Source organism: Sus scrofa, chromosome X, assembly GCF_054392235.1.
Source record: "Sus scrofa isolate SSC_HxYL_T2T_F1_AM1 chromosome X, Sscrofa_HxYL_maternal_Yorkshire_Landrace_v2.0, whole genome shotgun sequence".
NCBI lineage: Eukaryota > Metazoa > Chordata > Mammalia > Artiodactyla > Suidae > Sus > Sus scrofa.
In genome coordinates, this window is record NC_139401.1 from 107,238,284 (window position 1) to 107,263,455 (window position 25,172).

The 25,172-nt window shown below is 38.2% G+C and overlaps 1 protein-coding gene and 1 non-coding gene across 4 annotated transcripts in view; both read left to right on the forward strand.

The window, feature by feature from the left end:
* Positions 1–25,172, forward strand: part of WDR44 (WD repeat domain 44) — a 75,495-nt gene that overhangs the window by 23,951 nt on the left and 26,372 nt on the right. For all 3 annotated transcript variants that reach the window (XR_014835541.1, XM_021080420.2, XM_085008240.1), the window contains 8 exons: positions 6,053–6,127; positions 11,552–12,188; positions 12,660–12,790; positions 13,909–14,004; positions 16,049–16,185; positions 17,446–17,529; positions 22,889–22,995; positions 24,053–24,204. Coding sequence is in view for 2 of the 3 variants with exons in the window: in XM_021080420.2 (XP_020936079.1) it covers positions 6,053–6,127; positions 11,552–12,188; positions 12,660–12,790; positions 13,909–14,004; positions 16,049–16,185; positions 17,446–17,529; positions 22,889–22,995; positions 24,053–24,204 (1,419 nt within the window). In the remaining variant the exon portion in view is untranslated. The remainder of the gene's footprint in view (positions 1–6,052; positions 6,128–11,551; positions 12,189–12,659; positions 12,791–13,908; positions 14,005–16,048; positions 16,186–17,445; positions 17,530–22,888; positions 22,996–24,052; positions 24,205–25,172) is intronic.
* Positions 5,452–5,531, forward strand: MIR1277 (microRNA mir-1277). Its single transcript, NR_162155.1, has one exon. It is a non-coding gene; the product is annotated as a microRNA mir-1277 (primary transcript).

Genomic DNA, 25,172 nt, shown 5'->3' on the forward strand with positions numbered 1-25,172 from the left:
CGTTATGCCAATGAGAACCATTGAAAATACGAGAATATTACCAAATAGAACTATTTACATCAACTAGAATACATACTATGTGTATGTTTGTGTATGGTTGCGTTTGCATGTATGTCTGTACATATGTATGTATAATCTCAAACATGCTGAATTTTTTTGTTCCACTGTCCCTTTATACACATTGGATATTGATCTCCTTGATAAATTGTGGTATATTCATATGGAATATCTGCACCAGTAGCTGTGAATTAATTAGTTATGCACAATAACATGGATTGAATTTCAACATCATAGTGTTGAATGGGGGAAGAAAAACAAGTCACAGAAAAATACATGCAGTTTGATTCCACTTCTATTAAGTCCAAAAGCATGCAAAATTAAATATATTATTTAGAAATACAAGCATAGTAAAACCGTAAAGACAGCAAGGGAATGATAAACACAAAGTTTAGGGTATTAGTCATCTCTGAGGGGGAAAGAATATAATGGAGATGGAGAAGGATGTACAAGAGACTTGAAAGCTAATGGTAATACTGTTCTTTTTCTTAAACTGAGTACATAAGAAAGGTTATGTCATAATTCCTTATTCCTTTTTTTTTTTTTTGGCCATGCCCACAGCATGCCGAAGTTCCCGGGATAGGGACCGAACCCATGCCACAGTAGCAACCCAAGCCACAATAGTGACAACACCAGATCCTTAACCCACTGAGCCAGCAGGGAATTCTATTCCTTTTAGGAGTTCCTTAGTGGCCCCGTGGGTCAAGGACTTGGCATTGTCACTGCTGTGACTCGGATTGCTGCTGTGGCACAGGTTTGATCCCTGGCCTGAGAACTTCTACATGCCACAGGCACAGGCAAAAAAAAAAAAAAAAAAAAAATTATGGTTAAATTTTGCTCAGTGCAAAAAAGATGGTTGAACATGTAGCTTCTGGAGTTCCCATCGTGGCTCAGTGGTTAACAAATCCAACTAGGAACCATGAGGTTTCGGGTTTGATCCCTCACCTCGCTCAGTGGGTTAAGGATCTGGCGTTGCTGTGAGCTGTGGTGTAGGTCGCAGATGCAGCTCAGATCTGGCGTTGCTGTGGCTGTGGCATAGGCCAGTGGCTACGGCTCCGATTAGACCCCCTAGCCTGGGAACCTCCATATGCCGAAGGTGCAGCCCTAGAAAAAGACAAAAAAAAAAAAAAGAAAGAAAATGTAGCTTCTATTCTATTCCTCACCCTCCACCTCCCAATCCCCCTTTTAAAAACCACTTAGCTCTAAAATAATCTTAGGCTATAATGAATAGGTTTGGGGAATTTATTTTATCTCAGTAATTATAGATTATCTTTAACTTGAATAAAATTAGATAGAAAATGTACAGATTTAGTAAATAAATATGAAGTTGGGTATTGTTCTTTTTTACTTTTTTATTTTGAAATAATTATAGAGTCACAGGAAGCTGCAAAGATAGTACAGAGAAATCCTGTTATCCTTCACCCATTTTCCCCAGTGGTTATGTTTTAATTATAGTACAATATCAAAACCAGGAATTTGACATGGTACAATGTGAGTATATAGTTCTGTATCCTTTTATTACATATATTTGTGTAACATCACCACAGTCAAGATACAGATCTATTTTATCACCAGAGATCTCCCCTTATAAAGATCACACCCACCACCTTCCCCACATCATCCCTAACCCCAGGCAGCCACTAATCTCTTTTCTGTCTCTATAATTTTGTCATTTGAGAATGTCCTATAAATGGAATCATGTAGTGTATGACCTTTTGAGATTGGCCCAAATGATTGAGATCCATCCAAGTTGTTGCATGTATCAATGGCTTATTCCTTTTTGTTGTTAAGTACTATTCTGTAATATGAATGCACGTGGATAATTGAGTCCTTATGTATAACAGCATTATTTATTGATATCTTAAGCAATCCAAAGAAAAGTTTGCTGTAGTCCCAATTTTTGATGACTTTACAGTCTCACAGAGTAGACATATATATAAGAAGGGGTGATATATGAGGTATTGATATTTGTAGACTAGAATAGACCTTAAAGTACTACAAGGAGTTTGGAGGAGGAAGAGAGAATAGAGCAATCATCAGAGCACTGTTATCTGAAATAGCAGAGAAAAGTTTTGGGGAGGAGGTAGAACTTGTGCTAGGCTTTGAAAATTGGCAGAGATTTGCATAGGTAGATAGAGAAAAATGGGGAGAGTGTTGTATGTTAGGCAGTAGTATGAACTAATTAATATGCAGAGGCAGAGAATTTGCTGGGAGCGTTGAAAGGCTGGGGTGACCAATGTAAACATTTCACTGGGTAGAATGATGGAAAAGTAAATTGGGGCCGGATTTCCTTGAGCCTTGAATGTCAGGTTAAGAAATCTAGGCTTTAAAATTTTAAAGCAAGATATTTAAAGTCAATTTTTCTATGTCTCACAAGGTTTTTTGCTGGGGAAATAACAGATAAGTGGTAAAAGGATGGAAGAAAGTTTGAAGGAAAGAGACTAGTAAGTGCGGAGATTAAGAGGTAGGTAGGAGTTCCCATCGTGGTTTAGCCAAAACAATCTGACTAGCATCCATGAGGACGCAGGTTCAATCCCTGGCCTCACTTAGTGGGTTAAGAATCCCGCATTGCTGTGAGCTGTGGTGTAGGTTGCAGACGAGGCTCGAATCTGACATTGCTGTGGCTGTGGTGTAGGCCGGCAGCTACAGCTCTGATTGGACCCCTAGCCTGGGAACCTCCATGTGCTGCAGGTGTGGCCCTTAAAAAAAAAAAAAAAAAAAAGAGGCAGTTAGAATGTCAAGACATAAGACTCCAGCAGAGGGATGGTGTTGATAGGAATGGGTGGATGGATATGAAAACGATTTAAATGCTGTTTCCTGTTTTCTTTTTTCCCTCTCCTCAGCAAAAAAAGAGTGGAGGTCATATCTCTAAAACAATTTTTAAAATTTCACTTCAGTCACAATAGCTTCCCCTTCCTCATTACTAAAAACTAGAAGTGACCTAAATTTTTTTAGTAACCAACATTTTTAGCTTAATGTTCTTTAGTAGATAATAATGAAGATTTTGTTGAGTGTAGATCACTTTTGTACAAATGATATGTGAAACTAGGTCTTTTGTTGGATGTGCTTATTACAGTTAAAAAGCTCAAATCTTAAAACTGAATACAATGAGGAGGGTATAAACAGCTCTCTAATATCCAATGCAGATGGAGAGAAACAGTGGTGTGAGTTGCTAGAAATTGAATGATCTTCCAAAGCTTTTAAGAAAGCCTGTTTCTGAGGTGATGGTAGGAAATGCCTGGTGGTGGGAAGCTGGGATTTAGTAGGTACTGTGCTTTAGTAATGGGGCAGCCCATCTCCAGAAGAAAGTAACAATTGAGGACTTTCTTAATTGTTGTGTCAGGTTTAGCTAAGTTGGTGTTGGTTGTCTGCAGGCATATGCTTGGCTTCCATTGCTTTGTCCTCAAAGCCTGATCGAGGTGCTAGGGGAAGGATCTAGACCTTAGACATTGCCAAGGAGAGTCTCAGAGATGACTGTATATACTAAATCAGGTTTTACCTTCTGATTAATGTCTCTAGAGATCAGATCAAAGTCCGAGAGAGTTTTGTTAAAGCTAATCACTGCTTGGCAGTTTTGGTCTGTGATGTTTGTAATTATTTAATTAAAACAAATTAGGAGTTCCTGTTGAGGCTCAGCAGTAATGAATCCACCTAGTATCCACGAGGATATGGGCTTGATCTCTGGCCTTGCTCAGTGGGTTAAGGATCCGGCGTTGCCATGAGCTGTGGTGTAGGTCACAGATACAGCTCAGATCCTATATTGCTGTGGCTGTGGTGTAGGCTGGCAGCGGCAGCTCCAATTCACTCCCTAGCCTGGAAACTTCTGTATGTCGCATGTGTCCCTAAAAAGCAAAATAAAACAACTGAGGTAAAAGAATTATTAGTATATATTTTTGCTTAGGTTAACTTAGGGAAAATACCCATGGAATTAGGTTGTACGATGCTTCTGATTTCCTTACTACTGAACAGTTAGTAGAGGGTAATTGGGTATACATAATTTGTAGGACAGTTGAAGGTGTTTCTATAATATGTATTAACTGATCTTAATGATCATCAGTGCTTTCAAGAATTCTTTCTCATCTTGTCAAGATTAACTTACTAATTGGTTTCCACTGGGGATGTGTGTGTGTGTATTTTTAGGGCTGCACCCGAGGCATGTGGAGGTTCCCAGGCTAGAGATCAAATTGTAGCAGTAGACGACGGCGGCCTACGCGCAGCAACTTGGGATCCGAGCCCCATCTGCGGCCTACACCACAGTTCATGGCAATGCTGGATCCATAACCCACTGAGCAAGGCCAGGGATCGAATCCGAGTCCTCATGGATACTAGTTGGGTTCGTTACTGTTGAGCCACAACGGGAACTCCTGTTTTTGGTTGGTTTCTTTTTAGTTTAAAACCAGGATTCAGTTAAAGGTCATATAAACTTAAGGTCTGTGTGTTAACTGAAGGAAACTGTGAGCATGGTTTATTTAGCATTCATTCAGCAAATGATTACTTTTTCCAGGTACTGTTTTAGGTACTAGGTAAGTAGTAGTAGAAAGAACAAACAAGGTCTCTGCTCTCACAGAGCCTCCGTTCTAGTGGGGAAGGAAAGAGACAAAAATAAGCAGATAAATCAGGTCATTTCGGATGGTAAGTGCAATGAAGAAAAAATTGGATAATGTGATAGAAAGGTGAGGGAATAAGGCTATTTTAAGGTGGTCAGCGAAGGGTTTTCTGATAACTCTTGAGCTATGACCCTACGGTTGGTAAGGAACCATCCAGTTGGCCAGAGTGTCATGGTGGGGTTGTGGTGGGAGAGGGAGGTGAGAAATGCAGAAGATGTCAAAGATGTAGGCAGGAGTTACATCACATTAGGCTCGCATGGGCTATGGTAGAGTTTGGATTTTCCCTAACACTTCAACACTTCAAATTCCATGAAACAACTTTTCTCTAGAAGAATCTATGTATAAGATGGGAGGTATTTCCCAAACGCTGGGAGGAATTCAGTGAAATAACTTTTCAGCTTGAAGATATTGGAAGTCCAACGCAAATTTCTGTAACACATTAAATCTTTAGCATTATAATAATCTCTGCAGTGGTGAGATTGTTGGAGCCTATCCTGATACTTGTATGATTGCTACCTTAATACTTACATATAGCCTTATGTAGCTTAGGTCACTTGTCTGTCAAAAATGGTTATAGTGACTTTCTGACAAGCTCTGTGATACATACCAAGAATTATGAAAAGTTTTTATCTCAGTATCAGTAGTAGCTTTCAAATTGCTGTACTTCTATAAATGTAAAGAAAACTTAAGATGGAAAGAATATCATGTTAAGATTTGCAAATGTATGATTGTCTTATTTTACCAGAACTTTTTCCAGCAGAAATGCAGTATCCATTTCTACCTTCTCTAGCCTCCCAAATATATATATATATGTACGTATGTGTATATGAATGTATACGTAGATATATATGTATTTTTGGTGGGTTTAATTGTTTTCATCTGTTATTGTTTTGGAGGCTTCATTTAATTTCCAGTTAAATCTTGATTCCTTTTATCTAAAGCATATAGGGTTTTATAGAAAGCGATTCTTTGAATATGGTTTTCCATGTTATGTACTTTGGTATTTATTCATATTTATGGAGCAGTGCTTTGGGAAAAATAACAATTTTGATTCAAGCTTTTGCTTAAATCCTTAATCTTCTTAAGCTGCAAAGGTACTTAATACTTCTTATCTTCCTGTACAGTTTTTTTAAAGTTAAAAAGCTTGGTACATTTAGAGGAAGATATCCTATTGCGGTAGAAAAATAGAAAGTTGCTGACTAGTAACCTTATGCAAATTACATTGTCCCAACTGGCATAAAATCACTGGGCATTTATCAGTATACAAACATCTAAGACCTTTATGGGCCTTTGATTTATTAATGCTATAATTTCTAATTTGAACTCATTTTAATAGGGTTTTAAAGAAAAAGATGTCATCATTTGGTCTCTTTCTGTTTTTAAAATAGGAGACAGAAAACACTGCATACAAAGTTGGAAATGAGTCCCCTGTACAAGAATTGAAGCAAGACGTGTCTAAAAAGGTTGGTAAAATAAAATGTCAATATTAGTTTATCAGGTGTCATATTTATATGGTATATTTAAAGTGGAAAAATTTTTATATTCTTTTAGGATAGTGCCCTGTATGTGGTGGATGCTTGGTAAATATTCCTTGAATTTATTGGATTTGTGATTGAAGATGCATTAGGCTTTTTAGAAACCATTTTGTAATTGAAGAAATAGGTAATTTATCCTTGAAACAGTGTTCTGAAAAACGTTTTGTAATGTGTTTTTATTTTTTATGCTTATATTTTTATTAGAGTAAGCTGTAGCTACTCTTGAGGTTAGTACCAAGAGTTAAAGGTGTTGAAAAGCTCAGTGCAGCAAATTCTGATTTCTTGAGGAGTTAGAGGTTACAAGAAGACATTACTCTGCTAGTGCTTTTGATACCTTTGGGGAACTGATAGGAAGTTTCAGGGTTTGCCTTACTAGAAGAGACAGAGCATAAAATAAAAAATTTGACAATGTGTAGTTCACAGTTTCAGGGTAAAACCCAAGGAGAAAGAATGGTATGTATTCATTCATTTATAACAATTTTGAGTGTTTTCTGTGCCCCAGGCACTATTCTAGCCAGTGGATTTCCAGACACCAGTGAGATGACACATTCTCTATCTCAGAGTTTCAAAACAGCAACACTTTGGGCTGAGGAATTCTTTGTTGTAGAGGGAAGGGGAGACTATTCTGTACATTGTAGAATGTTTAGCAGCATTCCTGGCTTCTACTCACTAGATGTCAGTAGATTCCCCACCCCTACCCTCAACCCCTACACCATCTTGACAACCAAATATCTGGGGGAGGGGTACTGGGCAATATCACCCCTAATGGAGATTCATCATTATGCCCTTAAGGAATTTAGAATTCTTTTTTCTGCTTTTTAGGGCCACACCCATGGCATATGGAAGTTCCCAGGCTAGGGGTTGAATCAGAGCTACAGCTGCCAGCCTATGATACAGCAACGCAGGATCCGAGCTGCATCTGCAACCTACACCACAGCTCAGGGCAACACTGGATCCCTGACCCACTGAGCAAGGCCAGGGATTGAATCCACATCCTCATGGATACTAGTTGGATTCATTTCTGCTGCACCACAGTGGGAACTCAGGAATTTACTTTTTTTTTTTTTTTTTTTTTTTTGTCTTTTTGCTATTTCTTGGGCCGCTTCCGCAGCATATGGAGGTTCCCAGGCTAGGGGTCCAATCAGAGCTGTAGCCACTGGCCTACGCCAGAGCCACAGCAACGCAGGATCCGAGCCGCGTCTGCAACCTACACCACAGCTCATGGCAATGCCAGATCGTTAACCCACTGAGCAAGGGCAGGGACCGAACCAGCAACCTCATGGTTCCTAGTCGGATTCGTTAACCACTGCGCCACAACGGGAACTCCAGGAATTTACAAATTTAACGGACTACATATTTTAATATTGATCATACTTTTGCCTTTAAAAATAAAAATTTCTTTTTGGGAGAAATGGTATTATGTATCAGCATGAATAAGATAGCAAGAGTGGTATCATTTTTTAAAATTAGAAATTGCTCACAATTCTACACTAATAAATAACTGTCTTGATTTTTTTTGGCATTCCCTTCTGGCTCGCATTCATTTGCATAGGTTGTTGGGGTTTTTTGCCTAATTGTAGTATAGATAGAATTTTGTGGTTGGTGGTGTTTTCTTTTTCTTTTATTTATTGGTGGTGGGGCTTTTTTTCCTTTTTTCTTTTTTAAGGCTAAACCCATGGCATGTGGAGGTTATCAGGCTAGGGGTCGAATCGGGGGCTATAGCTGCCGGCCTACACCACAGCCACAGCAACGCCAGATCTGAGCCACGTCTGTGACCTACACCACAGCTCATGGCAACGCCGGATCCTTAACCCACTGAGTGAGGCCAGGGATCAAACCTGCATCCTCATGGATCCTAGTCAGATTCATTTCCGCTGCGCCATGACAGGAACTCCCAGTGGCGGTTTTTTTGATAGAATTTTATATTCTGGAGTTTGCGCTGTGGATCCAGTGTTGCTGTAGCTGTGGTATAGGTCATAGCTGTGGCTTGGATTTGATCTCTAGCCAGGGAACTTCCATATGCCATGGGTGTGGCTGAAAAAAAAAAGATTTTATATTTTACCTTTTACTCTTAATATTTTTAGATTTCCTTTGTATTTCTACATGATTTCAGTACTCAGTTTTCATTTGATCTATCAGCTTCCATCAAGCAAATGGATTATAATGTATCTAGCCATTTTTATTGTTGAAAACCTGAAATGTTTCTGTTTTCCCACTAGAACTTATCTTTCCTGTTTTAAGAATTTTTTCTTAGGATAAATTACAAATGGGTAACTATAGTTAGTAGCCCCACCAAAAAAAGTGATTTTTAAGGAGAGTTTAGAAGCTGAAAAAATAGTGAGTAAACCCTGTGGGGCAATAGAGTGAATCTTAAGAATCTAGGTATTACTTTTTAAGTTCTAGCCTTTTCAGTTGAATTAAGTATCCAGCATTAATGATAAGGCTATGGATATGTACCCTGGACCAGGACACAATCCTATTCCCAGTAGTTTAAATTTTAGTAGAGGAAATTGGATAAACACAAAACTGAATGCAATAAATGTTCAAATAAACTTGCAGACTATTATAAGAACACAAAGGGAGACTTTCTGCTTGAGGATAGGAATGGGGAAGGAGGAAGTAGCATCGGAACTGGTTGTTGATGAATAAGATTTGGGCAGGCAGAGACGAAGAGGAAAGGCATAACCAAAGGCGTGGAGATGAGGAATGTGCAGAATGTTTAACGATGAGTCTAGAGACCAAAGTTAGGGCTAGATTACAGGAATGCTTCTTATGTCATACTAAAACATCTGGTTTTTATTTTACAGTCGCTGGAAAAAGTTTTTTGAAGCAGGGAGGTGATAGGAAACAAACAGTTGCTTTAGCATGATCATTTCTGCATTGGTCTTGATTCTCACTGTTCTCTTGGTCTTTCACCATTTGCTACTTCCTGAAACCCAGAAAAGAAAAGAAAAATACAGGGCTAGGCACTGTAAATAGGTGCTATGGGGGCATATCAAGAGGTAGAAAACGTGAGCCTTGTTTTCCAGGTGTGGAGAAAATATTTATACAGAGCTAGCCTGCATACTACCTTGTATTTATATTCTAGTTAATATTTTAATGAACAGTAAGAGTGATAGGGGCTCAGAAAAGGAAGAGATTGTTCTCAGGTAAGGGATAGGGAAGGCTTCAGATTTTCAACCTCATTTTAACCCCTCTGATGGCATAGGCCTTTTCACTATGTATAGTGATTGTTTCAAACCTTTGCATTCACCTCAGGTACACTGTGCCCATTTGCATCTGCTCACTTTCAGCAGATAACCTTGCTTGCCATTGCCTGTAGACATTAGAGGCTAAGAAGCTTGAATTTAGTCCTTTCCACATCTCTCACTTCCCTCACCTGCAAACTTGCTTTTATCTTTTACTTATTTTTCATCTCATTCCTGAGGATTTAGTATTTTTTTTCCCTTTGACTTTTTAGTTTACGAGCTGTAGCACCTTGGGCAAATTTTTTTTTTTTTTTTTTTTTTTTTTTTATGGCTGCACCCACAGTGTTAATGGAAGTTCCTGGGCTAGGGATTAAATTTGAGCTGCAGCTGTGACCTACTCCATAGGTCCTACACAAAGACCTACACATTTTTTTTTCTTTTTAGGGCTGCACCCATGGCATATGGAGGTTCCCAGGCTAGGGGTCGAATCAGAGCTATAGCCGCTGGCCTATACCACGGCCATAGCAATGCAGGATCTGAGCCCCGTCAGCGACCTACACCACAGCTCATGGCAATGCCAGATCCTTAACCCACTGAGCAAGGCCAGGGGTCGAACCTGCATCCTCTTATTTGAGTTCATTACCGCTGAGCCCCAATGGGAACTCTAACACCAGATCCTTTTAACCCACTGTGCTGGGCCAAACCCTTGCTTTGTCAGTGACCCAAACCACTGCAATCAGCTTCTTAACCCAGTATGCCACAGCAGGAACTTCAGAATTCTTGATGCCTTTACCTCACATTCTTGCTTTTGTAGAAGGGAGATAACCTAGTTACCTCACAAGGCCCGTGTAAAGATTAAATAGAAAATGTGTGTATTATGTCTAATGCACAGCAGACCCTAGTTCATTTCTTCTTCAGAACTTTGTCTTCTTCCTTGCCATTGGCTTCCTCTTCTCAGCTTATAAAAATGCTGGATCACTTTCTTATACATATAGCCATATATAGCCAAGTTTTTTGAGAACATAGACTGTGCTGACTGTCTCTTTGTCTTCACCTCTTATTCATTCATAAACCTCCTGTGACCTGTCTTCTGTTACTGCTAAAGTACTCAATGCTCAGTAACTACCTAATTGACAAATTAGGTGGACTCTAGTTGATATTTTTCTGACAAAAGTGAGGTAGATCTTGGGTAAAAATTTGAAGATTGAGAAAAACTGATATATGGAATACACTGGGAAAGCAGGGAAGACTGTTACTGAGAAGCGTAATATCCAGTTCAACTTGGCATGCGTTTGTGATAAACCAGATCAGGATAGCTCCATGACACATTCTATTAACTTTCTGGAGCCAAAGAATTGAGAAACCAGAAGTCATCCATGGCTCCATGGTGAAAAGAGAAGTGGGCTTGGAGATTTAATAATAACAGGACTAGGTCAAAAATATATTTTTTTTTCTAAATGCTGGCGCAAGACACAGAAAACCTCTCTGTGTTTTTCAGCTATAGATAAGAAATAAAAAGGAAAAAGGCAAGGTGAGTTGGGATTTGGACTCTTCATGGTCCTGCCATCTCTCTGCATAGCAGGGGATTAGCTGTTTAAGAACATTTATTTCCCTGCACCTGCTGGCTCTTTATGTCAGGCTTGAATTCAGAGCTGAACAACTTGAATTCGTGTGCAAGGTGGTTTTGACCTCATACTTTTGTTGACTAGGATCAAATCAGCAGGCTGTTGCTGCAGCTAACGTGGCATAAGTTTGTAAATGAACTATGGCATGAAGTATCTGAATGTAAATTCAGGTTTAAACTTTCTTCTAAAGGGTTGATTGAACTTTTGTGATTCCACATACTAAGACAGATTCCCTATCATAGTGGTTAAGAGTATAGTTTCTGGAACCAAACTCCCTGTGTTCATGCCAGCCTTATCACTTCCTAGCTTTGTGACCTTGGACAAATCACTTGATCCCTTTGTACCTTAGTTCCCTCATTTGTATAATGATGATAGTAAAAAAACCCACTATTTTGCAAGATTGTGGTAAAGACTAAAATACATAAAGTGTTAAGAACATTGTATGGCACATAGTAAGTACTATATAAATGATTGGCTGTTATTATGTTCTTGTAAAGAGCTTCACTGGTTTTTAAAACTGCTTTTTAACCTTTTATCAGATTATCGAAAGTATTATTGAAGAGAGTCAGAAAGTACTACAGCTTGAAGATGACTCTCTGGATTCCAGAGGAAAAGGACACTCTGATCAGGCTACTGCCAATCCTGTCGTGGCTGAAACAGATCTTAGCAATATACCTGTACTGTTAGCCATAGATCAAGTACTACAGGAAGGTTCCCAAAAGGCAGAAAGTCAAGATGTATCTGAAGAAACTGAAATAGAATCGCAAAAGTGTTTTCCTTCTGATGATACATGTGAGAAGCCAGTAGATGAAACCACTAAGTTAACTGAAATAAGTTCAGCTGAACAGCTTAATGTGCCTGAAACTGAAACGGAAATGTTGAACAAGGAAGCAGTGGAAGTCAAAGAAAGCGATGTTCTAGAACCCGCATCCTCACACTCCTTATCTACTAAAGATTTTGCTGTTGTGGAAGAAGTTGCTCCTGCCAAACCCCCAAGACAGCTTACTCCAGAACCTGATATAGTAGCTAGTACAAAGAAACCTGTTCCAGCACGTCCACCCCCTCCAACCAATTTCCCACCTCCTAGACCCCCACCTCCATCTCGACCTGCTCCACCACCAAGAAAAAAGAAAAGCGAATTGGAGTTTGAAGCTCTTAAGACACCTGACCTAGATGGCAAGTATTAATTGAGAAATTAATGTTTTTGGGGGAAGGTTTTGCTGTTGAAACTGTTTAACTTTCTGGGTTGTTTTTTTTTTTTTCCAGTTTATGCTATATCTAACCACATTGATAACCAAATAAAACTTATTTTAGTAATAAAAAGTCAAAATGTTTACATTGGTGTTAAGTTACCTTACTGTAATTAAACATTTCAGCAGACTTTCAAATCTGTTACCAATCGAGAGCCAGTGTGGCGTAGTGAAAAGAACATAGGATTTGGAGACTTAAGATTTGAATTCAAGTCCTAGATCTCTTCGGATGTAAGCTGTATAGCCTTGAGGAATTTAAATAACTTATTTGAACCCTGGTTTCCCCATATATAAAACAAGAGTAATAAAATCACTTTCCTCGTAGGATTATTCTAAGAATCAGACAAATGTTAAAACTTTTCAAGCTATATAAATGTTGTTATTATTATTATTGCAGTTCCCAAAGAGAATATTACACCTGATACTCTCCTAACTACAAGTCTGGCTTCAGAGAGTACAGTCAAAGATTCTCAGCCTTCTCTTGATTTGGCAAGTGCTACCAGTGGAGATAAAATAGTTACTGCCCAGGTTGGTGAATTCATGATATATTTTATATAGGCTTTCTCAACTTCCTGCAACTGGCTGGTTTGTTTATTACTGAACCTTCTTTCTTCTCCAGGCCAAATATTTCCTTGTCTCTAAAAAACCTGACTACCTTACATCCCTTGTCCAGCTCTGCTACCAAGTAGTGGGCTGATTCTCGCAAGCTGTTTTACATCTGAACCTGAGATGTCCCGTTGATAAGATGTGGGGGAAACCTTCCTTAAAGATTTCTTGCAAGATCGAAATTTGCTGAAGTATGCCAAGTACCTGGCATGTAGTAGGCATTCAAAAAATGACAGATGCTACTATATGTAATATTTCTTAATAAATACCAATTACAGTCTTCATTTACCTGACCTATAGTGGTGAAAATTAGGGGCTTTTATTTTTTTATAATTTGCTTTCCCTAATCATGAAAAAAAAAAAAGCTTCATACACTAGGCTGTGTATCCTTATATGAGGCAATAGAAGGGACTTGGTAACATGAATTTTTACCACCACCAAATTTTGGGACTCAGGGGTTACTTATGTGTTAGCTGTGGTTGCGGCAAGTTAGCAGACTGGGAACTAAGACACAATAGTCTTGTCAAAGCCTTAGCAGTGGCCTGATTTTTGTAGGGTCCCCATACTAAGAATGGTCTTTATGTTTTTAAAGATTTGTGGTTTTTTTTTTTTTTTTAAAGAATAGACAACAGACACTGTATGTGATGTAAAAAGCCTAAATAAAATATTTATTATCTGGCTCTACAGAAAAAGTTTGCTGACCCCTGCCCTTAAGATAATCACGTGTATAGCCCTGATTAATGACAGTCTTAGTGCTGGCATTCTACTAGTAGAGAACTGCTTTTGGGCCAAGTTCAAATGGAACATTTATTTGCTTTCAAAACTACTAAAATGTTATTTCATGAGCAGCAATGCTTTTGGTACCTAATGTTTTTCAGCATGCTGGGAATAATCAAGGACTGAAATGGAGTGTTCCATTTAAATTTTCAGTAGGCACCATTATCTGTATTACGGATATTATACTATGTGCGGTAAGGAATAATAGAATATTTATAGAAATTGACTCTGTGTCCTTTCTGTTTATAAAATTATAATTTCAGGAAAATGGAAAAGCACCTGACGGGCAGACAATAGCAGGTGAAGTGATGGGTCCTCAGAGACCCAGGTCCAACTCTGGGAGAGAGCTTACTGACGAGGTATAATTAGATTTTTTGTTGTTGTTCTTGAAAATGTAAAGGTCATAAGGAGAAGATAAAAAAGTTCTAGAGATAAATGATGATGATGGTTGCATGGCACTGTAAATGTACTTGGTAGCACTGAACTATACAATTAAAAGTAGTTAAAATGATAATGTTATATATATTTTACCATGATTTTAAAAATTAAGTTCATTGATGTTGGGCAAAAAAAATCATAATGTATAAGAAAAAAATGAAAATTGAAGATTGTCTTAGTTGTCTGTTTGTTTGTTTTGTCTTTTTAGGGCCGCACCTGCAGCATATGGAAGTTCCCGGGCTAGGGGTCAAATCTGAGCTTGCTGCGTCTGCAACCTATACCACAGTTCACAGCAATGCCAGATCCTTAATCCACTGAGCAAGGCCAGGGATCAAACACAAGTCTTCATGGATACTAGTCAGATTCATTACCACTAAGCCACGATGGGAGCTCCAGTTTTTATTTTTTTAATATGCTATAGTTTGCAACTCTTACTTAATCTTGCCCTTTCACACAGTTATGATGGAATAAATGTAGTGAAAGTAAGGCCTGTATTTTATAGAAAAAAAAAGACTTTGATATTATAGATAGGTTTTTATACATGTTAGATGATGTACAGTGTATACAGACTCAATGCTTGCTTCTGCTCCTTAAAATTTAATATACATCAATTGGCCAATTTATTCAGAATGACATTTTGAAGCAAAATCTTAGTTTTTGTTTCTTTTAAATAATACATTTATTAAAATTATTATACTTGGAAAACAGGTAGCTCCTCAAAATATTAAGCATCGTGTTACCATGACCCAGCAATACTACTCCTACTTATACAACAAAGGAAAATGAAAACATATGTCTACATAAAAAAATGTACATAGTGGGAGTTCCTGTTGTGATGCAGCAGAAACGAATCCGACTAGTATCCATGTGGACGCAGGTTCCACACCTGGCCTCACTCAGTGGGTTAAGGATCCGGCTTTGCCGTGAGCTGTGATGTAGGTCGTAGACATGTCTCGGATCCAGAGTTGCTGTGGCTGTGGCATAGGCCAGCAGCTGCAGCTCTGATTTTTTTTTTTTTTTGTCTTTTTGCTATTTCTTGGGCCGCTCCTGCGGCATATGGAGGTTCCCAGGCTGGGGTCCAGTCGGAGCTGTAGCCACCGGCCTACGCCAGGGCCACAGCAACGCGGGATCCGAGCCGCGTCTGCAACCTACACCACAGCTCACGGCAATGCCAGATGTTAACCCACTGAGCAAGGGCAGGGACCGAACCCGCAACCTCATGGTTCCTAGTCGGATTCCTTAACCACTGCGCCACGACGGGAACTCCTGCAGCTCTGATTTGACCCATAGCCTGGGAACTTCCATATGCCATGGTGTGGCCCTAAAAAGAAAAAAAAAAAAAAAAAAAAAAAAAAAAAACCCAAAGTAGAAGGTGCAAAAGAATTTTTTTAAAAAAATTGTACATAGGTGTTCATACTAGCCAAAGTCTGGAAATAATACAAATGTCCTACACTGATGAATGGATGATATAATGTGATAATATCCATCCACGTGGACTATTTTTTGGCAATTAAAAGGAATGAAATTCTGATATATAACTGCAGTATGGATGAACCTTGAAAACGTGCTAAGTGAAAGAAGCTAACCACAAAAGACTGCATGCTATATGATTTAATTTATATTAACTGTCCAGAATAGGCAAATCTATAGAGAAAAAAAGTAGGTTAGTGGTTGCCAGGGACTGGGAAGAGAGGGGAATAAGGTATGGCAGCTGATGGATATACATACGTTTTCTTTTGAGGGAGATAGAAGTGTTGTGCACAACTCTGAATGAACTCAAAACTACTGAATTATATGCTTTAAATGAGTGTATTTTGTGGTATGTGAATTATAGATCACAAAAAATGTTAAAATATTATACATGGTACTGAATGTATCTTGAAATCCTTAGCTTAACTTTTTGAGCATTTCATGGACTCAAAAAGATAAATTATAGGTCCTCTTGGTGTTTTTTTTTTACTTCAGGAAATTTTAGCCAGTGTAATGATTAAAAACCTGGACACTGGAGAAGAAATACCTTTGAGTCTTGCAGAAGAGAAGCTGCCAACAGGTATTAATCCTCTCACTCTACACATCATGAGAAGGACTAAGGAATATGTAAGGTACGGCCTAACGTTAATACTTAATCATTTGTAGTATTTCGTTCATAGTGGTTCTGTTTATGAACTATGGCAGTCCCTAATTTGGCTTCATTCAGTCTTTTTTTTAAATTTAGAATTAAAATAGAGTTAGTTAATATATTAACTTTGTTCTCTCTCTTCTTAAAAGTGAGTTTTCCTTTTTTTAAGATTCCACATATAAGTGGTATCATACAGTATTTGTCTTTCTCTGTCTGATTTATTTCATTTTAGCTTAATGCTCCTAAGGTCCATCCATGTTGTCACAAATGGCTTTAAATCTATGCTCCTTCCTTTTACGGCTAAATAATCCTGTGTATGTGTGTGAGAGAGACATTTTATTTATTCAACTTTGTTCTCTCTCAATATTGTATAATTACGTGGGAAATGTGTGTGTGTGTATATATATAGATAGATATTCTTATAGTATTTGGTTTCTTTTAAAATGATTTATATTATACTAAAGACAATATTAAAACATATGAAGCTAAAAAGCAATGTGGGGTAAACACGTGGTTCTCTGAAACCTTGCTTTAAGAATCAGAAATTTTATAAGGAGTTCCCCTTGTGGCTCAACGGGTTAAGAATCCAGCTAGTGTCCATAAGGATGTGGGTTCAATCCCTGGCCTTGCTTAGTGGGTTAAGGATCTGGCATTGCTGCAAGCTGCGGTGTAGATCACAGATGTGGCTTGGATCTGGCATTGTTGTGGCTGTGGTGTAGGCCTGCAGCTACAGCTCTGATTTGACCCCTGGCCTGGGAATTTCCATATGCTGCAGGTATGGCCCTAAAAAAAAAACAAAAAGAAAGAAAGAAAGAAATTGTATTATCTTTTTAGTGTCAGAAAGTGGATATAGAGTGAGATTATTGACTTTACTATGAGGTGTATGTAGAACTAAGAAATAATTTCTGTGAAAGCAAAGCTTTCACATGATGTGCCTGATGAATGAGGAGGAAGATATTTACCAGTTAATTTGTCATTCTGTGTGGTACATTTTACCCATCATAAAGCCTTGTTTGTGTTTTTCATAAGTTCCTAAATTGCATTCAATTTGCATTTTGTACATTGCACCTTGCTTAAAGAGTCTTTTCTTTGATCTTTCAAGTCTTTAAATTCTCAGGGTCATCATTTAAATTAAACTTATATAAAAATATGTTAACATTTTTCCTTACTTTGATCAGCTAATTATATAGTAAGTATACATAAATATTTCTAAGACTTTTTTTAAAATGACTTCTTCTTGTAGTAATGACGCAGCACAGTCAGATGATGAAGAGAAGTTACAGTCTCAGCAAACAGATACTGATGGTGGAAGGTTAAAACAGAAAACGTGAGTTACAGCACATCCCTTTTCTTCATTTCAGGCTTTTGTTAAAAAAATATGAGAACTGCCATACTGTTTTAAATCTATGCTCTGTCCAGTTTATATGCCCACTCACCACTACCGCTCCCTGCCCTCAACCAATAGATTATGAGTTTCTTGAGGCTGTGTTGGTCATTTTTATAGCATCTGACATACAGTAAATCATCAACAAATTTTTCATTTTATTATTTTTCTGTTGGTATAATACCATAAGTGTTGGTAGAAGAACCTGATTGTCCTTGAATTTGCTTTTTCCATTTCTCTTCATCTCTCCAAATCCTATTTGCCTTTCTAAACCCAACTATATGAGATTCTTCCTGACTGCTCCAGTTCATAGTAACTTTCTTTCTTTTCTGAATTTCATTGACACCTGTAGTCTATATAACTTTCATATGCCGTTTATTGTATGCTAAAACTGGTTTCTGATTTTAAAAATAAGATAAATACATGTTCAACAACTAGACCATATGTTGCAAAAGGATTGTGATCACACCATTCTTTTTCCTCTGTAAAAATCTGGCATAGTGGTGGACATGTAGATTTTACTTGATTATGTGCAAGTCACTTAATTGACAACAATTCAGCCAAAGGCCCAGAGTAAGATCTCCACTCAAGGATCTGATCTTTTTCTAGTGGGAAGTGTAGCAAAGGAAGCATTAAGAGGAGTTCCTATTGTGGCTCAGCAGGTTGAGAACACAACTAGTGTTCATGAGGATGCAGGTTCAATCCCTGGCCTTACTTAGTAGGTTAAGGACCTGGCATTGCCGTGAGCTGTGGTGTAGGTCACAGACGCGCCTCAGATCTGGTGTTGCTGTGGCTGTGACGTAGGCTGGCAGCTGTATCTCCAATTCAGCCCCTAGCCTGGGAACTTACATATGCCACAAGTACAGCCCTAAAAGGAAAAAAAAAGAAAAAAAAAAAGAATTGAAAATTTTTAGAAAAGATGGAGTTCCCGTCTTGGTGCAGCGGAAATGAATCCAACTAGCAACCATGAGGTTGCAGGTTTCATCCCTGGTCTCGCTCAGTGGGTTAAGGATCCGGCATTGCTGTGAGCTGTGGTGTAGGGCACAGATGTGGCTCAGATCTGGTGTTGCTTTGGCTGTGGTGTAGGCCGGCAGCAACAGCTCCGATTAGACTCCTAGCTTGGGAACCTCCATATGCCCTAAAAAGACAAAAAGACAAAAAAAGAAAAAAAATTTTTTAGAAAAGATATACCCCCAATGGAGGTATATGATAGATAACACCTCAAATATCTGCATTTTGGCTCTCTAGCACTGGCAACTATCAGGAACCAGAGAATTAGGAATTATTCAGAAGCGTAGACATCCGTCCAGGAAAGATGTCACATGCCCCATGCACTAAAAATCATTATTTATTTTTTTAAAGGAAAGCTCCTCAGGTTTATTCAAAGCCTTTGTACTTACTTCTTACATAATTTTTAAAAAATCTGGTCATCTGGTAGCTGATCTCAGAGTAAAATAGAAGCAGCAAACTGTCACAGCATATAAGTCAGCACATAAGAATGTCAGATAACAATCTGATTGCAAGAGAGGAATCAGGAGAATGATAAAAAGGACTCACATTGCATAGCCATTCCACATGGCAGTGCTTACAACTTCTCATGTTGTGATATATAGAATGTGGTATTATTTGCACTGCACTGTGGGGTAAACTGATGAGGCAGCTCATGGCCAAAAGAGTCTGCCCAGGGTTCTAACTTCCCTGAGCTCTACCCTGTTGCTTTGAAGGCTGAGAGGAGAACCAGTATTATGGTCTACTTGCAATCCATATGAGAGGCTTTGAATGTGTTAACAATAAAGATAGTAACTGACTCTATTTATTAAACAAAGAAACTTATTGAGCATTAAGTGCCATTGAAGAAGGCACAAAAGCATGTATTTTAGACATGTTCTCATCTAAAAAGATTAAAAATATCTGTTTTCTTGCTTAAAGTAGTACTAAAACTATAGTTAACCAGAAAATATTACTTCGGTTATAGGTAGCAGAGACTTACTGTAACTTTTTTAAATGGTTTTTCTGTTTTGTTTTTTTTTTATATATAATTTTTTTATTTTCCCACTGTACAGCAAGGGGGTCAGGTTATCCTTACATGTATACATTACAATTACATTTTTCCCCCCACCCTTTCTTCTGTTGCAACATGAGTATCTAGATAAAGTTCTCAATGCTATTCAGCAGGATCTCCTTGTAAATCTATTCTAAGTTGTGTCTGATAAGCCCAAGCTCCCCATCCCTCCCACTCCCTCCCCCTCCCATCAGGCAGCCACAAGTCTTTTCTCCAAGTCCATGATTTTCTTTTCTGAGGAGATGTTCATTTGTGCTGGATATTAGATTCCAGTTATAAGTGATATCATATGGTATTTGTCTTTGTCTTTCTGGCTTATTTCACTCATTATGAGATTCTCTAGTTCCATCCATGTTGCTGCAAATGGCGTTATGTCATTCTTTTTTATGGCTGAGTAGTATTCCGTTGTGTATATATACCACATCTTCCGAATCCAATCATCTGTCGATGGACATTTGGGTTGTTTCCATGTCCTGGCTATTGTGAATAGTGCTGCAATGAACATGCGGGTGCATGTGTCTCTTTTAAGTAGAGTTTTGTCCGGATAGATGCCCAAGAGTGGGATTGCGGGGTCATATGGAAGTTCTATGTATAGCTTTCTAAGGTATCTCCAAACTGTTCTCCGTAGTGGCTGTACCAGTTTACATTCCCACCAAGAGTGCAGGAGGGTTCCCTTTTCTCCACAGCCCCTCCAGCACTTGTTATTTGTGGATTTATTAATGATGGCCATTCTGACGGGTGTGAGGTGATATCTCATGGTAGTTTTGATTTGCATTTCTCTTATAATCAGCGATGTTGAGCATTTTTTCATGTGTTTGTTGGCCATCTGTATATCTTCTTTGGAGAAATGTCTATTCAGGTCTTTTGCCCATGGTTTTTCTGTTTTTAATCTCTATATCTGTATCACAGATAAAGAGAACAAACTAGTGGTTACCAGTGGGGAGAGGGAATCAGGAAGGGACAAGATAAGGATAGGGGATTAGGAGGTACAAACTACTATGTATAAAATAATGAAGCTATAAGAATATATTGTACAGCATGGGGACTTATAGCCACTATTTTATAATAACTTTAAATGAAGTACAATCTGTAAAAAGCTTGAATTAGTATGTTGTGCACCTGAAACTAATATAATATTATAAATCAACTATATCTCAAAGGCGTATCATCTGTGTTTTCTGATTATCAAAAGTAATACAGAAATGGGTAAAAAAGAAAATGGAAGTCTTTCATGCTCTCACCCCCCCAAAATAATCATTAGATATATTTGCCGTAGAATTTTTTTCTCACAAAAGTGAGGCTATACTGTGTCTATAGTTGGTCAACTTTTTAAAAAAAAACCTAGTATGTAATAGATATCTCTTCATATCAGTGCCAAGAGAAGTATATTATAGTCTTTCTGTCAGATAGACATGGGCATTTGGTGCTGCAGTTTCAGTAATTAGAAAGAAATCATGGAGTTCCTCTCGTGGCGCAGCAGAAATGAATCTGACTAGGAACCATGAGATTGCAGGTTCGATCCCTGGCTTAGCTCAGTGAGTTAAGGATCCAGTGTTGCCGTGAGCTGTCATGTAGGTCACAGACACGGCTTGGATCCCGTGTTGCTGTGGCTGTGGTGTAGGCCGGCAGCAACAGCTCTGATTAGACCCCTAGCCTGGGAACCTCCATGTGCCGCAGGTGTGGCCCTAAAAGGACAAATAAAATAAAATTAAATTAAAAAAAAGAAATCATAGTCTCTACCCTCATAGTTAAATAGTCTCTACCTTCCAGTTAAATAAGAGATACAGACACTAAACATATAATTGCACAGATAAATCTATGTTTATAGTAATTACTAGAAAAGAATATATGGGGTGCTATGGGAGTGTATAACAGGAAAATTTGTTCTAAATAGTCAAGGACGGCCTTTTTAAAAGAGCTGTTTGGTTTGAGACCTAAAAGATGGGTAGAAATTAGCCAGGGGAAGAGTGTTCCAGGCAGAAATAAGCAGGTGTCCAAAGTCCCTGAGGTGACTAAGAGCTTGGTACATTAAAGAACTGAGATTTGTCCCATTTATTTTATGGCATCCCATTGTAAGGATAAACCATAACTTATTTATCCATTCCTTTGTCAATGGTTTATTTCTGCTTTTTTTTTTTTTTTTTTTTTTGTCTTTTTGCCATTTCTAGAGCCGCTCCCGCGGCATGTGGAGGTTCCCAGGCTAGGGGTCCAGTCGGAGCTGTAGCCTCCGGCCTACGCCAGAGCCACAGCAACGAGGGATCCGAGCCGCGTCTGCGACCTACACCACAGCTCACGGCAACGCCGGATCCTTAACCCACTGAGCAAGGGCAGGGACCGAAGCCGCGACCTCATGGTTCCTAGTCGGATTCGTTAACCACTGCGCCACGACGGGAACTCCCTATTTCTGCTTTTTACCAATTCCAAACAATGCTACAGTGAACACCTTTGTATATATGCTTGGCAACTTTTTCAAATACAGTCCTTAATATCATGATCTCTCATGAATTGGTGAAAATTTACCCCTGGTTTATACATTCTGTTTTGGTTTTAAATATCATATATGGTGCTTTGTTTTTTATAATTTTAATATGTGAAATTCGAGACATTACATAATTGGAAAAAGCAATAAGTAAGTCCTATTTATGGAAGTTTAAGATGCATATTTGCATTACATTGTGTTTGGAAATACCTACTGGGAAAGCTCAGCCTAACTCTTGCATGCAAATACCTAAATGGAAAGAGAAGGGACAAGGGGCATCTTAGGCTACCAAAGCATTTTAGTTTGTAAGTAAATAACTCTTTACATTTTCTTTTTATTGGTAAAATGTGTTTTTAAGGATGACTCCCTAAAGCAGTCGAAACAAAACAATTCTCACTGTGGATTCATGGCCTCACCCTAGATCCTCTAAATCAGATGACCTGCACTTTAAGCACCCCCTCCCTCTCCATTTCCAAGTGATTATTATTCACCATTGAAAATGAATGCTCTAGGGGACATGATATTGTACATTGGGGGGGGGAGTTGCCTGTATTTCCTTTGTAGGACTTGAATATATTTATTCCATCAAGAGATTTGGAAACTCAGATACCTGCTATTTAAATAAAAAAGGAGTTATTTCAAAATAATATACTTACCAGTCACAGTTCATGAGATTATCTGTGAATTGTTGAACTTTTACAGTTAGTCGAATTAATAAGAAGTAATTTCAAAGGTTTTTTTTTTTTTGTATTTTTGATAAGGACTCAACTAAAGAAGTTCCTAGGGAAATCAGTAAAGAGAGCAAAGCACCTTGCTGAGGAATATGGTGAACGTGCTGTAAATAAAGTTAAAAGTGTTAGAGACGAAGGTAAGTGAAATAGAACATTTCAACTGAATATTTAATTGATTTGTGATAATTTAAATTTAGCCTATAGTTTATATGAAGCATTCTATTTTATTGAAAGTAATAAACTTTTATAGCTAATATCATAGCATTTCAGTAAATTGTGTTACTCTCACTATCAATTTTATGAATAGGAAAAATGAATTTATGCATCTTAAACATGAATTTGTACATATTTTGTGACTGTGGAAACCTGGAAGAGTTGAGTATTCAATAGTCAGTTGTAAATTAGTTTTGTAAGGTTGTTTAGTTTTTATAAATATTGTCAAATTTAGGTAGATTTTCTAAATTTCCACAGACCTTAACTTCCTTTACCTTCGTAGTAATTGTACTCATTTGTGGGGGGGGGGTTGTTTGGTTTTTGAGGGTTTAGGGGGGTTTTTTTGTTTGTTTGTGGTTTTTTTTTTTTTTTTTTTTGGCTTTTTTAGAGTCGCACCCACAGCATATGGAAGTTCCCTGGCTAGGGGTTGAGTTGGAGCTACAGCTGCCGGCCTACACCACAGCCACAGCAACACCAGATCCGAGCCGGGTCTATGACCTACGTTGCAGTTCACGGCAATGCCAGATTCTCAACCCACTGAGCGAGGCCAAGGATCGAACTTACATCCTCACGGATACTATCGCTGAGCCACAATGGGAACTTCCAATTTGTTTTATTTATTTAAACATTTATATTTAATTTCTGTGCCAGACACTGTTCTAAGACTTTCACCTCTGTTAACTCATTTAATCCTCTTAAAAACTCTATGAGGTAAGTACCATTATTACCTCTATTTTATAGATGGGAAAAGTAAGGCCCAGAAAGTTCAAGTACCTTGCCCACAGGTACACAGTTAATAAATGACAGTGCTGGATTTGGACCCAGGCAGTCTGGTACCGGACTCCATGCTGTTAACCAGTATGATATTTAGTAATAGATTTTGCTTTTCCATTTGGTGAATTTTCTCATGGTAGATATGAAAATATGATAGTAGCAGTATCTACATTAGCTGGTGATGATGTCTTTTGCTTTTCTATTCAGTGTTTCATACTGATCAAGATGATCCTTCTTCAAGTGATGATGAAGGCATGCCATACACAAGACCAGTTAAATTCAAAGCAGCGCATGGCTTCAAAGGACCATATGATTTTGATCAGATCAAAGTGGTACAAGATCTTAGTGGTGAACATATGGTAAGAAACCTTTTTATTTTCAGGATTGATTCTATCTTCATTGAGATAAATACTTTGGCTTCTGTAAAGCTGATGTCTTCTTATGTACGGAATTCTGCTAGCCTGACCCAAGAAGAATGAATTGATATTAATATGATTTAATGAATAGGTAATGTAAAGTCTGTCTCTGAATTGTTTAAGAAGTGAATTTTTGAATAAGTAAACCCTATAGATGATCTGTCACTTTGAAAAATGTTTAGGGAGTTCCCATCGTGGTGCAGTGGTTAACGAATCCGACTAGGAACCATGAGGTTCCAGGTTTGATTCCTGGCCTCACTCAGTGGGTTAAGGATCTGGCGTTGCCGAGAGCTGTGGTGTAGGTCGCAGACGCGGCTCGGATCCCGCGTTGCTGTGGCTCTGGCATAGGCTGGCAGCTACAGCTCCGATTAGACCCCTAGCCTGGGAACCTCCATATGCCGCAGGAGTGGCCCAAGAAATGGCAAAAAGACAAAAAAAAAAAAAAAGAAAAAGAAAAATGTTTAAAATGTTCCCCGATGTTTTAAATAATTTATACAAATATTTCGGAAGCTCAATATATTTTGTAAAGTAACAGCCAGAACAAGGAGAGAGGTAGAGGTACAAGTTGTCTATCAGAGTTAAAATGTACCAAAGTACATATAAAGTTCACATATTACATTGCAGTTACCCCTGAAAATGCCAGGAACACAGGGAAGGCAGTAATAAACTCAGAACTGGATAAGTGATGCTATAGGTCCTTGATCAGGGGTTTGCTTGTCTATTTAGATTTAATCTGAAAGTTGACTCACACATAATCAGATGGCAGTCAGATTCGAATTTAAATTTTGCTGCTTATAATCCATGCATTAAATGTTTGAGTTGGTTATAATAACTTCCTTAAGGAATCTCCATGAATTTCCTTGTACTGTAGATTCTCTTTCATTATTTCCAGTTTTAAGTAAAATCTCATT